This window comes from Phyllostomus hastatus, unplaced genomic scaffold (assembly GCF_019186645.2).
Source record: "Phyllostomus hastatus isolate PE091 unplaced genomic scaffold, TTU_PhHast_1.1 phas_contig_58, whole genome shotgun sequence".
In the NCBI taxonomy this organism is placed as follows: Eukaryota; Metazoa; Chordata; class Mammalia; order Chiroptera; family Phyllostomidae; genus Phyllostomus; species Phyllostomus hastatus.
Genome location: NW_025333916.1, coordinates 24,052,194 through 24,066,719, shown reverse-complemented (window position 1 = coordinate 24,066,719; position 14,526 = coordinate 24,052,194). Strand labels below are relative to the sequence as shown.

Below are 14,526 nucleotides of genomic sequence, written 5' to 3'. Positions count from 1 at the left end.
GTCAATGCCCTCATTTTATCAATACACTGATCCTCAGACAAAGTCAGTAACTACATGTCCAAATTCACATAGTTCGCTAGTTAGTTGTAGAACCTGAACCTAAGCCCATAGTGACCTGAGTCTTGGATCATTATGTCGTGGTGCTATGTTTTAATTCAAAATTGTTGAATTAAAATAATAAATTATGTGGCTAATTTGGCTAATCCTGGTCGAAATGTATAATTTTCCCTAATTTCTTAAATCTTTGATCTTTTACAGTTAAATTAATTCAGAATTCTCCAAACCTTCAAGTTTTCCATTTGGAATGTAACAGATTTTCAGATTTTGAGTCTCTTATGATTGTACTTGCTTCCTGTAAGAAACTCAAAGAAATTAAGTTTTCTGGAGCATTTTTTAACATCACCCCACTTGGTAAGAGATACAATCATGACATCTTGGTGTAAGATGCTTCTGTGGATAGTCATGTTAAGCACTTTTTAAAAATAGCCAAATTTTAAATATGCAATTGATGTTAAAGAACTATTATAATAGACATATAATCCTAAATGAGTTATCAAATAAGTTGTACTTGATTGTAGAAGTTTAAATATTTCTAGTTATTAGAATTATTTCCCGAGCAAAGATATATCTACTTGCTCATATCATACTAATTAATTCTATCTAAATTATTGTATTACTTTTTGGTATAAGTGTATTACTTTTTGGTATAAGAGTTGTAGCTAACATAACAGATTTTTATTTTCCCTTTTATAGTCACCATTTTGCCAAATTTTATTTTTCTGAAGATATTAAATCTTGAATACCAATATGTTCCTGATAAGGAAACATCTGAAAAATTTGGTATGTTTTTATAAAACTGTGCCTTTTACTTATTCTTTATTCTCTTCCTCCCAAAATCCTTCACCTATTTTGCATTACCTACAACAAATCATGATATATGTTAACTACCCCAGCTAATTAGGAGGAAGGGACAGTGGTGTTCAACTCTTACCCTTAAATGCCTTGAATGTTCTCAGAGTTCCTTATTTTTTAAAATACATAGTTGCTCATTTTAGCACTATGCAATTTCATTGGTAGGTACCCACTCATTCCAAACATGTTAAGTCCATGTTGTTTTAAGAGTTTCTGGGATATAGGTAAAACTATCTTTTAAGGTTATGAAAACTAAGTATGTAAAAGCCCAGATTTAACAACATGATTAGCTGTAGAAAGAGCTTAAATACTTTTGCATATTTTTATGATTAAAGAAGTGATGTATGCCCATGGGAAATAAAATATAAACTGAGGCATATTAAAAATTTTAAGAGTTTATTTGAGCAAAAATGGATTGGAATTGGGCAGCATCCAGTACAGGAGACAGAAAGAAGTACTGGGAAACTATAAAGAGTGACGTTCATAGGCAGAAGGGAGCAGGAACCAGGAAGTTGTATGAGGCAAAAAAGTGAGTTGATGATGGCAAGGTCGCTTTCTTTTAGGGGATGGCAGGGGTCTTTCAGGCAGATTTCTAACTAGTGCTGATTAGTTGATTCCTGGCTGACTGGATGAAGATTCCATTTCTGAGAGAGCTGAAAGTCTGAATTTTGGTTTGGTGACATGGGGCTTTACATAAGCAACTCCATTGTGGGCGTATGTCTCATTTTTAACACAGGAAAACAAGGTGAATGGAGATGCCAAGTGTTGAGCAGTTAGTGCCTCTTAAACTTTAGCATGCTTAAGGATCACTTATATCTCCTCTTCCTTTTTTCTTCTTTTGGAGACAGCCATGTAGGTGGGGAAGAAGCAGGAAGTCTGAAGGAGCAGAGGCAAGATCAGGGGTCAGGGAAGTGCCTGGATATACAACAGGTTGATTAAGCAAATACACTTAGTATAATGAGAGCCAAGTTTCCTCACTGTTAGAGAATGAATTTATAAATATTGAAAGGGTAGATTAGGAAGAACTCTGAGGTATTAAATTAGGATTAGAAATATTGGCATGCACTCATGATTTTTAACTTATTCACATTGATAAATAGATCAATATACACACAGATATATACATTTATCTATATATCTCTATATACAAACACACATATATTGGGTTGGCCAAAAAGTCTGTTTAGGTTTTTTTTCCTTAAAATAAAACACACATTTTTTGTTTTCACCAATAACTTTATTGATGTGGATATTTTGAGTATGCCAGCTATCTCCTATATGGTATAACATTAACTATTCTCAATTAATGTCTCAATTTGGTTGCTATCAACCTCAACTGGTCTGCCCGACCATGGAGCATCGTCCAATGAGAAATCTCCAGCACGAAACTTTGCAAACCACTTTTGCCACATTCAGTCAGTTACAGCACCTTCTCCATATGCTGCACAAATCTTGTTGTTGCTTTTCAGTTGAGTTTTTACCTTTCTTGAAATAATAAAGCATAAGATGCCAAAAATGTTGTGTATTTTCTTCCATCTTCAATATTAAAATGTCTGTACCAAAATTTCCCCGTTTTGATGTTTTTTTTTTAAAAGCATCCTGATATGAAAACTATCTCAATACAATCCAAAAAAGTTGTTTTGAATGAAGTTAAAGACAACCAAGTATAACTAGAGCCATTTTATGAGAAAAACCAAATGACCTTTTTGGTCAACCCAGTATTTCTAAGTTCAGTCAACTAAGAGACTAGAAAGCACCTTAAGAGCAATGAGCAAACCAAATGCCCATGTCTTGACTTTTAATACTGGCTTCCCCAAAAGCAACCCAAGTTCTTGCAGAAATGGCTGATGTAAGAACTTGGATACAGAAAATGAAAGATAAGCCTGGAACATTGTTTTATGGTAGAAACATTCAAAACATCTCGAGGTGTGAGGCCTCAGGAGTCTAGAGAACTTTTTAGGATCAAGCAATCCATACTATACCATGTTAAGGAGGAATCGAAAGAAAGAGTGGCGGATTGTGAAGCTTTAGTGCTGTGAGGCAGAGGTAGAAATCACTGAGATAACAGCAGGGGGTCAGATTGAAAAGAAGGGGGATGAAAGCCTTGAGGAGCTAGGAGAGTTTCCAGGATGCCAGTGGAAGCTACAGTCTAAAAGAGGAAATGGATATGTGATAGGCATTCTGGAATCCAGTGCAGGAAAGATTGATTGGGGAGGGTTAAAAAATGGTTGTCTGGAAGTAGCAGTGAAGATCAAGGTGTAGGCTGACCACTTTCTCTTGTCCTTGGAGAGGAAGAGGAACAGTCTCTGTGCTACATGGGGCTACCTGCACTGTGCATGATTTTGAAGCTAGAGATCCCTGTTTGGGAACACAGTATGAAAAGGAGCTTTTTAAAAAAAAAAGTTTTATTTATTTATTTTTAGAGAGGGAAGGGAGGGAGAAAGAGAGAGAGAGAGAAACATCCATGTGCGGTTGCTGGGAGCTGTGGCCTGCACCCCAGGCATGTGCCCTGGCTGGGAATCGAACCTGCAACACTAGGAGCTTTTTTTTTTTTTTTTTTTTTGTCTGTCTCTCCTGATAGCCTACACTTTAGGGTCTCTTCATAACCTGGAAGAATTGATCCTTCCTGCTGGAGATGGGATTCATCAAGTGGCTAAACTGATCATCCAGCAGTGTCAGCATCTTCGACGTCTCCAAGTTCTCTCATTTACCAAGACTTTAAATGATGACGGTGTAATGGAAATTGGTGAGTTACCCTCAGGCTTGTCTCAGCTTGCATGTCTCAGCTTGCATGAAAGCCACTGATATTACTCAAGTTTTCTGCTGCAAGATGTCTATAAAATCTCTTGTCTCTCTAAAAGTGCTCAACCCACTTCCTCATTTTCACTATCTTCTAGCTTCCTTTTAGGTTCTGTTGATTGAGGCATTCTGGTCAGATTTGGAAATGAAAGATATCCTCCCATTTCAGATGAGATAAGCCCTCAAGTCTGTGTTCTTGACTCTCAGTGCTTCATACTCCTGGCCACATACCTTCTATGTACTTCTTTTTACAGTATTTTTAAAAATTGAATATTAATACACATACAGAAAAGTACACAAATGTGCAGCTCAATAACTTTCATTTTCTCAGTACCTCAGTCTCTAAAGTTAGTCATGCTACAGCCATGGATTCTAGAGTGAAAACAAACCTACCCTTTGCCCAAATGAGGAAAAAGAAATTTAGCCATTAAAAACAAAAACAAAAACCTTGCGTGCCAAGAACTTTGCGTGCCAGGCTTCCATATCCTTCCGAACCCTCAATAACAAGGGGGTCCGGTCCCCTTTGGGTACGGCAGTAGACAGTGAGAAGATGTGGTCTGAGGAATGTCAAATCTTCTCTGTAAAAGGGGAGATGGTGTGGTTGCCACAAACTCTACTGTCCCTTGTAACTTAGCCTGTTTCCGAGCCATGCTGTGCTTGTACGCCTGGCTTCGTGGGAGACCGAAAGAGAAGTCCAAATAAGCACAGAATGACAAAACTCTCTAGCAAAAGTGGCTTCACTGCTCTAGGGCTTAGCTTTATGCCCCTGGTTTCTGCTTTTCCCTGGGGTTTTGGCCAGTTCTTCATTAACCAGTCAGCTCTTTGGGACTTTTAAGTAGATATTTAAAAAATAATTTTATTGGAATTTTCTACTTTCGGTGGTGGTGGTGGTGGTGATAGGAGAAGAGGCTGGTTCAAACAACCGGGCCTACCATTATCGAAATAAAAGTCATGATGATTCTAACTTCATAAATATTTTGCTTTTATAGCCCAAGTAGCACTCAATGGAGGTTTCCAGAAACTTGAGAACTTAGATCTTTCAATGAATCACGAGATTACAGAGGAAGGATACAGAAATTTCTTCCGCGCACTGGACAACTTGCCGAACTTGCAAGAGCTGAAAATTTCCAGGCATTTCACTAAATGTATCAGAGCTCAGGCCGCCACAGTCAAGTCTCTGAGTCAGTGCATGTTGCGGCTGCCACGCCTCACCAGCATTAGCATGTTCAGTTGGCTCCTGGATACAGAAGACATTACACTGCTCACTTCTGTGAAAGAAAAACACCCTCAATCTGAACACCTAACTATTTACTGGAAATGGGTAGTGCCATTCTCTCCAGTCATTCAGAAATAGAAGTTTAGTTAAAAACTACTGAATCAAGAAGATATTGGTAAAAAATTCTAAAAACCTAATTACCCAAAAACATTTTATTAAGTGTTACATACAAAATAATACTTATAAAACATGTAAAGGCATATAAAAAATAATAACAACCCTGCTTGCACATCACTGAGCTTAAGAACCGGATTTTAAAAAAGAAAAGAAAAGAAAAAGATTATCACCAGTACTTTTGAAGTCTCTGAATAATCCTCCCAACTAAAGTTGATGCATCTAACTGTCCATCATCCAGCATCAGCATCAGATTTTCAGGCTAGTTACGGTAAAGAATAACAAAGCCACAGGGAGGGGGTTGAGAGAGTTACGCTGATCGATCTTAAAGCCACGATATGGAAGAATTCAGGTTACATATAAAATGACTAACTTAAAGATTGAATCAGTTCCACATGTTGATGAAACAAGAGTTCACTTTAACGCTGGGTGCAGATGTATCTTTGGTGGGCTAAAGAGGTCCATCAGTCCTTGCAGGGTCTGTTCTGTGTATTTAACTTTGGTGTAGTTGAGTTTACTTATACTTTCCCTTTATCCACTGCCAATGGGAAGAAGAAATAGGATTTAGGGGAAAATACTTTAATTCCAGAGGCTTTTGATTCAATATTACTGCATAAGCAAAAAAGCAGAATTTAGCATTATTACAGATTAGTTATATTTGTTTTCCAGAAAATTGAGTATCAGTGCCTTTTTAGATGACAGTGTTTGAGAGTTCACCATATGCTCTAATGGCCTTAGAATTTTCTTATAACCCACTCTGTGCGGGGAGAATATATTGTCTCTTTTTGACCTCATATGGCTCAAGGTGTCATTTAATGTGAGTGTCTACAATCAGGGTGTCCAACCTTCTGGCGTCTCTGAGCCACATGGGAAGATTTGTCTTGGGCTGCACATTAAATACACCAACAGCAATGAAAACTGATGAGCCAAAAAAGGTTTTAAGTAATGTACAATTGTGTGTTTGGCCGCATTCACAGCCACCCTGGGCTGCATGTGGCCTGTGGGCCGTGGGTTAGACACCCCTCTACATCTCTGTCTGTCTCCAGAGTTTCACTCCTATTAGTTAAGCAGGATTTTCTGAATGGCCAGAAGACTATTCCAAAATCATAATGCTAGTATAAGCTGTAAAACAATCAAATCAGTCGTTAACCCTAATTTTTATTTTTACCAAGGAAAAAGACTATCCTTCCCTTCCAACCCAAATATGAAACAGAGGGACAGTATGTGTGGTATAATCCCATTTATTTAAAAAAATACTCTCAGGTTTCTAGACGCATGAAGAATTTCTGTGATTTTACTTATATGTGGAATTTGAAGAACAATATAAATGAACAAACTAAACAGAAACAGACTCAGACACAGAGAGCAGACCGATGGTTGCCAGAGGGAAAGGGGCCAGAGGACTAGGTGAAAAGGTGAAGGGATTGAGAAGTCCAGATTGGTAGTCACAAAACAGTCACAGGGCTGTAAGGTACAGCATAGGAAATATAGTCAATAATGTTGTGATTACTATTACAGTGCCAGGGGGTACTGGAAATATCAGGGAGGTCACTTTGTAAAATACATGATTGTCTCAACACTATGCTGTACACCTGAAACTAATGCAAAGTAATACTGAGTGTAAACTGCAATTGAAAGAACAAATTTCCTGGAAGAGTATACAATAAAATGTTAATAATGGTGACTCGGAAATAGGACTGGATGGCATTCTTTCCGCTTTCTCCCTTTTTCTGTGGTATTTTGTTTTACAAGTGCCTATACTATTTTTATATTTAAAATAAAATAAAAAGCTAGTTTACAGCATTAAGAGGAGTTACTTACCTCTGGAGGGTAAGATTACTGGAAGGGTGAGATGGGTTACTGTCCTGCTTGTCTGATTTTACATGTAATAATACTTTTTGTAATTGGAAAAGTTTTAAGTACTGTAACAGAGTCCAATCATGAGACAGAAACCACCCACTAATTTAAATGGGGAAATTTACTATGAAGTTATTAACTGTAACAGGAATTAAGACACCTCTAAGCAGATGTAGGAAACAGCTGTAGGCTCTTCACCTTAGCCTCAGACAGAGCACCCCAAAAAGGATTCCCAGATACAGGTCTGCTCAGATACAGACCTCCGAGCAGAGGGCACTGCCATGGACAGCAGAGAGGTTTGCTGAAGCTGCAGAAGTGCAGTCTGAGGAGGTGCCTTGGAGGTGTCAGAAGAAGCCACTGGTGTCAGGGGAAGCCACTCATGTCTGGGAGGTGCATGACACTGTCGGGGAGAAACTAGCCAGGAAAAGAAGTCCCTCCATCCTCTTATGCTCACCAGCACCCTCTACTGACAAACTTTACCACTGTGCCTGCTGAAAGGGGAGAGGTATTTACTGGGTCCAGATCTTTTATTGCAGAATAGGCAATGAAGGCTGGATTTAGACATGAGAAGCAATAACTTGATAATTGATACAAGTACTGCTTACTAAATAGTTCATATATAGACACAAAGAACTAGTTAATTATCAAGATTGATAGGATATGTGCCACGTGCATGTTTGTATATTCACTGAAAACATCTTAAATGTTATCCGAGAAACTGCCTGGTAGTGGTGACCGACCTCTGGGAGGGGACTAGCATAGCTACAGGACAGCAGTAGGAGGAAGATTTGCTTTTTTCATCCTGCACATTCTTTGGTACAATCTGAATTCTGTACCATGTACATGTACTATTAAAAAATACTTTAAAAACCATGCCCTGGCTGGTGTGGCTCACTGGATTGAGTGCCAGCCTGCGAACCAAAGGGTTGCTGGTTCGATTCCCAGCCAGGGCACATGCCTGAGTTGCAGGCCAGGTCCCCAGTAGGGGGGCACAGGAGAGGCAACCACACATTGATGTTTCTCTCCCTCTCTTTCTCCCTCCCTCCCCCTCTCTCTAAAAATAAATAAAATCTTAAAAAAAAATAAAAAAATACTTTAAAAAATCAAGCTTCCTTCCTAACTCATTGAGAGCTCTGTTTCCTTTACTGCTTCTCCTCATATCTGATCTCTAAACACTGGGAGTACCTGAGCTCTTCTCTGACATCTCTATTTAAATGCATTTTCTTGGCTATCTAATCCTGTTGAATGGCTTTAAATTCAATATCCATGCTAACTTCTAAATTTTCATCTCTAGCCTAGATCTCTCTTTTGGACTCTTTACTCATATCCAACTCCTATTAAGGGCATCTCACATTTCTCATATCCAACTCCTATCTTTCCTTCCTATCAAAATACTCTTTATTCAGGCTTCTCCATCTCATTAAATTCCAGCTTTATCATTCCTCTTGCTTAGGTCAAAAATCTTGAGTCACCCTGACTCCTCTCTTTCATCCTTCACATGCAATCTATTGGCAAATCCTGAGCTCCACTTGCAAAATATACTCAGATCCAACCACTATATCAACTAATCCTAACTAGTTGGCCTGCTTCTTCCCTTGAAACTTATGATGTATTTTGTTTTTTTTCAATCCCCAGTTGAGGATTTATTATTCTTTAAAATTGATTTTAGAGAAATAGGAAGGGAGAGAAAGAGAAAGATACAGACACAGAGAGACAGAAATGTTGATGTGAGAAACATTGATCCATTGCCTGCTGTACGTGCCTGGACTGGGCATTAAACCTGCAACATTTCAGTGTTTGGGACAACACTCCAACCAGCTGAGCCACCTGGCCAGGGCTGACCTATTTTTAAAAATTTTATTTTTTTAAATTATATATTATTGATTATGCTATTACAGGTGTCTTGCTTTTTCCTCCTTTGCCTCCAGCATCCCCAACACCCTCAGGCAATCCCCCCACCATTGTTCATGTCAATGGGTCATGTGTTTAAGTTCTCTGGCTACTCCATTTCCTATACTGTACTTTACATCCCCATGGCTATTCTGTAACTACCTATTTGTCCTTCTTAATCCCCTCACCTCACCAACCTTTCCCCCACACCCCCCCCCCATTTGGGAACCATTCTCTAGATCCATAATTCTGTCTCTATTCCTCGTTAGCTTAGTTTGTTTTTTAGATCAATTGTTGATAGATTTGTATTTTTTTTTTTGCCATTTTATTCTTCCTAGTTTTGATCTTCTTTTTCTTAAATAAGTCACTTTACCGTTTCATATAATAATGGTTTGGTGGTGATGAACTCTTCTATTTTTTCTTGTCTGGGAAGCTCTTTATTGGCCTTTTGATTCTAACTGATAGCTTTGCTGGGTAAAGCAATCTTGGCTATAGGTCCCTGCTATTCATCACTTTGAATATTTCTTGCCAATCCCTTCTAGTCTTCAAAGTTTCTTTTGAGAAATCAGCTGACAGTCTTATGGGAACTCCCCTATAGGTAACTAACTTCTTTTCTTTTTTTAAGATTTTATTTATTTATTTCTAGAGATAGGGGAAGGGAGGGAGGAAGAGAGGGAGAGAAACATCAACATGTGGTTGTCTCTCATGCAGCCCCCACTGGGGACCCGGACCACAACCCAGGCATGTGCCCTGACTGGGAATTGAACCAGCAACCCTCTGGATTGCAGACCTTACTCAATCCACTGAGCCATACCAGCCAGGGTTAACATTTTTCTCTTGCTGCTTTTAAGTTAGATTCTCTCTTTATCTTTAACCTTTGGATTTTTAATTATGATATCTCTTGGAGTGGGCCTCTTTGTATACATCTTGTTTGGGACTCTGTGCTTGGAAATAGATTTGTGTGTCTATTTCATTCACCAAAATAGGGAAATTTTCTTTCATTATTTTTTCAAATAGATTTCCAATTTCTTGCTCTTTCTCTTTTCTTTCTGTCAGCCCTATGATATGAATGTTGGACATCTTGAAGTCCCAGAGGCTGCTTATACTATCTTCATTTTTTCTTTGTATTTTTTCTTCTTGTTCTGATTGGTTGCTTTATGGTTCCTTATGTTCAAAATCATTGATCTGATTCTCAGCTTCATTCACTCTACTATTGTTTCCCTGTAAATTGTTCTTTATTAGTGTATCTTTTGTTTCTGACTGGATCTTTTTTATGCTGTTGAGATCTTTACTAAGTTCCTTGAGCATCCTTATAACCAGTGTTTTGAACTCTGCAAACTGATAGCTTATCTCCATTTTGTTTAGTTCTTTTTCTGGAGTTTTGATCTGTTCTTTCATTTGGGCCATGTTTGTCTTCTCATTTTGGCAGCCTCTCTGTGTTTGTTTCTATGTATGAGGTAAAGCTGCTTTGACTCCATGTCTTTTTTTTTTTTCTTTAAATATATTTTATTATGTTATTACAGTTGTCCCTTCCCCCGCTTTGTTCTCTTCTGCTCTGTACCCCCCTTCCACTCACATTCCCCCCTCATCTTAGTTCATGTCCATGGGTCATACATATAAGTTCTTTCGTTTCAACATTTCCTATATTATTCTTAAGCTCCCTCTATTTTGTACCTACCAATTATGCTACTTATTCCCTGTACCTTTTCCCCCATTTCTCCCTCTCCCCCTCCCTGCTGATAACCCTCCATGTGCTCCCCATTTCTGTGATTCTGTTCTTGTTCTAGTTGTTTGCTTAGTGTGTTTTTGTTTTTTAGGTTCAGTTGTTGATAGTTGTGAGTTTGTTTTCATTTTATTGTTCATAGTTTTGATCTTCTTTTTCTTAGGTAAGTTTCTTTAACATTTCATATCACAAGGGCTTGGTGATGATGAACTCCTTTAACTTGACCTTATCTGAGAAGCACTTTATCTGCCCTTCGATTCTAAATGAAAGCTTTGCTGGATAGAGCAATCTGGGATGTAGGTCCCTGCCTTTCATGACTTGGAATACTTCTTTCCAGCCCCTTCTTGACTGTAAGGTTTCTTTAAAGAAATCCGCTGATGGTCTAATGGGCATTCCTTTGTAGGTAACTCTCTCCTTTTCTCTTGCTGCTTTTAAGATTCTCTCCTCTTTAGTCTTGGGTAATGTAATTATGATGTGCCTTGGTGTGTGCTTCCTTGGGTCCAACTTCTTGGGACTCTCTGAGCTTCCTGGACTTCCTGGAAGTCTATTTCCTTTGCCAGATTGGGGAAGTTCTCCTTCATTATTTTTTCAAATGAGTTTTCAATGTCTTGCTCTTCCTCTTCTCCTCCTGGCATCCCTATGATTCGGACATTGGAACATTAAAAGTTGTCCCAGAGGTTTCTAAGCCTCTCCTTATTTTTCTGAATTCTTGTTTCTTTATTCTGTTCTGGTTGACTGTTTATTTCTTCCTTCTGGTCCAAACCATTGATTTGAGTCCAGGTTTCCCTCCTGTCACTGTTGGTTCCCTGTACATTTTTCTTTATTTCACTTTGCATAGCCTTCATTTTTTCCTCTATTTTGCAACCACATTCAACCAATTCTGTGAGCATCCTCATCTGTGTTTTGAACTGTGCGTCTGATACGTTGGCTATGTCTTCATCGCTTAGTTGTATTTTTTTCTGGAGCTTTGATACGTTCTTTAATTTGGGCCTTTTTTTTTTGTCTTAGCGTGCCTGTTACGTAGTAAGGGGTGGGGCCTTACGTGTTCACCAAGGCGGGGCAACCCACTTGGCTGTATTGCGATACTGTATGTGGGGGAGTAGTTAGAGAGGGGACAATGTCACTTGTTCAGCTCTCTGACGGCTTTCAGTCACTTCCCCAGCTACCCACAAGCAAACTGGGCCCTTCTGGTGCTGATTCCTGGGTGAGTGGGTTTGTGTTCATTCTAGGATCCTGTGGGTCTCTCCAATGAACCCTCCTGTGAAGCTGGGAGTTTCTCCGGCTGCTGCCTCAACCCCCACAGGTGTTTTCAATCAAAAGTTTTGAAGCTTTATTTCCCTGCGCTGGAACCTTGAGTTGCTCAATCTATCACACTCCCCAGTTGTTCCTCCAGATTTATCCACGCATGAATGTGGGATCATCCACCCGGGTCCTCCAGCTGCCACATCCACCTTGCCACAAGTCCTCTCCACCCTGGCTGCCTGTCTCCACCCCTCCTATTGGTCTGGATGAATGTTTCTTCTTTAACTCCTTGGTTGTTGTGCTTCCATACAGTTTGATTTTCTGTCAGTTCTGGTCTTTTTTTTTTTCCCTAATTTGTTGTTTCCCTTCTTTTGTTTGTGTGAGGAGGCACAGTGTGTCTACCTATGCTTCCATCTTGGCTGGAAGTCTGACTCCATGTCTTGATAGTATAGCCTAATGTAGTAGATATCCTGTAGGGTCCAGTGGCATAGCCTCCTCTTCACCCAAACTGGGTACTCAAGGTGTGCCCTTTGTGTGGGCTGAGTACACCCTCCTCTTGTAGTTGAGCCCTGGTTGTTATTGGCAGATCAATGCGGGGGTGGGGGGTGGGGATTTACGCAGGCCAGTCAGCTTTAAGGACTAGCTATGACCACTGACCCCCAACCTCTGCCCTCTGTGAAGGATCAGCTGTGTGGGGGTAGGGTGGTGGTGCTCCGACAATGGCCTACAGCTGTCCACTGGGTGCACAGGTTCTCAGGTTTCCTGGGTGGTGCTGGCCAAGGTCAGCCCCCACCTTTGTTTTTCCTGGGGCCACCCTGCCTAAGCTGTAAAGCTATCTGAGATAGCTGTTACTTGTGCTGGGCTTGGAGATTCCCAGGTGAAGCTAAGCTGTGAGTCTAAGCTGGCTGCTGCTAGTGACCTGGGGCTCACTGAGGCCAGCTGTTGCTTGTTTGATAGAATTTATTAAGTTGTGAAGCATGAGTCAACACCAGCCATTCATATGGAAAAGCAATTTGGGTGGGCCCTTAAGTTGGGTGAGGTGGAGTTTCTGGGGATCTCCAAGGCAGGTCAAACAGTGTTAGACAGGCTGATGGATTCTCAGATATGGCACCAGCTTGCCAGCTCTGTTGGAGGAGGGTTTAGAAAAGGGATAATGGCTTCTGCTCATCTTGATGCCAGACACTTCAGTCCCTCCCTGTATACCACTAGTTCCTTTCAAGCTGCTACCTGGTGCTGGAGCTCAGGGGAGGGATTATGAGTGGGTGAGTCTGTGTGGGGGTTCTTTAAGAGGAACTGCTTGGGGCTCCAGCAGTTCCTTCCACCAACTCAATCCCCACAGTTTTTGCAGCCACTGGTTTTGGGGACTTATCTTCCTGGCACTGGTACCCTGGGCTGGGTGGCATGGTATGGGGCTGGGACTCCTTGAGATATCCCTCCTGGATTTTTATCCACCATATGTGAGTGTGGGATGAGCCCATTCTGTGTCTGTGCCCCTCCTACCAGTCTGGATGGATGGATGTGGTTTCTTTAATTTTGTAGTTGTCAGACTTCCATTCAACTCAATTTCTGATGGCTGAGTGATGGTTGTTTTATATTTCAGCTGTAATTTGATGTGGTTGTGTGAAGAGGCAAGCCATGTCTGCCTACAATGCCATCCTGACTGGAAGTCCAGGCTGATCTATTTTCAATGCAGCAGCCAGAAGTCTCCTCTTTATAAATCAGATCATGCTATACCTTTGGTTCAAAATCCCCCAATGAATTCCCAGCTCAGAGTAAATGCTGAAGACTTTACAATGGCCTACAAATGACCTGACCCTGGCTACCTGTCTTACTTCTGTCTGTTTTAATTTTTCCTTTGTTCACTTCCACTTGGCCACACCGGTTTCTATGCTCATCTTAGAGCCTTTGCACTCGTCATTTCCTTTGCCTGGGAGTTCTCCCTCTACCTGTGTGAATGGCTCTCATTTCCTTTAGATCCCTGCTCAAATGTCACCTCGAGGAGGAGTTTCCTGACCTTTTAGAAAAGCACCCCCACTTCTAACCTCACTCTGCCTAACCCTGCTCCCTGCTTCACTTTTCTCTACAGCACGAATCACTATCTGCCACCTCGTACAGTGCACTTCCTCACTATTAGCTGTTTCCCACCACTATAAGCAGGAATTTTCATGTCTTGTTCACTGCTGTCTGTCTTCCAAGAAACCAGAATAATGCTTAGCACACAGAGTTAAATAAGATTTACTGAAATGAGTAACTTCCTGAACCTGTAACCACTCTCCAACTGTATTAGATACTAAGGGAAGTAACATCCAAAAATATCTTACGAAGCAAGCAAGCTGTCCTTGTAACTAAATTTAACCCAGCTTATATTTAAGCAATGAAAATATGTTAAATGTATAAAATGTTGGCTGATTGTCATGAAAAATGGTAAAACTAGACTTAACCTGTACTAGGAAGCTGAAGCTATAGAACAATCCATTCTGCAAAGCTTACTTACCACATATTGAATATTCACTTATTCTATAACTATGTACTGGGCAGCTACTGATATGTTAGACATATTTGGTTTTCCCACACAAAACCTCTGAAAGAGAAAGCATTTATCATATTAACTTCATCTCCTGCAGCTAAATGGACTAAAAGAATCGCAGGTGTCATGGACACCAAACCTTAGACTAAACTGAAACAGTAGGATCTCCAGCCTCTCCTGAGAATT

General features: G+C 40.1%; 1 protein-coding gene across 2 annotated transcripts in view; it reads left to right on the top strand.

Annotated features, from left to right (window-relative positions):
- LOC123824769 (NLR family apoptosis inhibitory protein) overlaps window positions 1-6,793 on the top strand; it is a 35,339-nt gene extending 28,546 nt beyond the window's left edge. Inside the window, exons 12-15 of one of the 2 annotated variants that reach the window (XM_045848141.1) lie at window positions 259-411; window positions 754-840; window positions 3,494-3,658; window positions 4,701-6,793. In XM_045848141.1, the coding sequence (XP_045704097.1) occupies window positions 259-411; window positions 754-840; window positions 3,494-3,658; window positions 4,701-5,065 (770 nt within the window). In that variant the 3' untranslated portion in view covers window positions 5,066-6,793. The remainder of the gene's footprint in view (window positions 1-258; window positions 412-753; window positions 841-3,493; window positions 3,659-4,700) is intronic. The other variant, XM_045848142.1, reaches the window with a different exon arrangement.
- The last annotated feature ends 7,733 nt before the right edge of the window (window positions 6,794-14,526 follow it).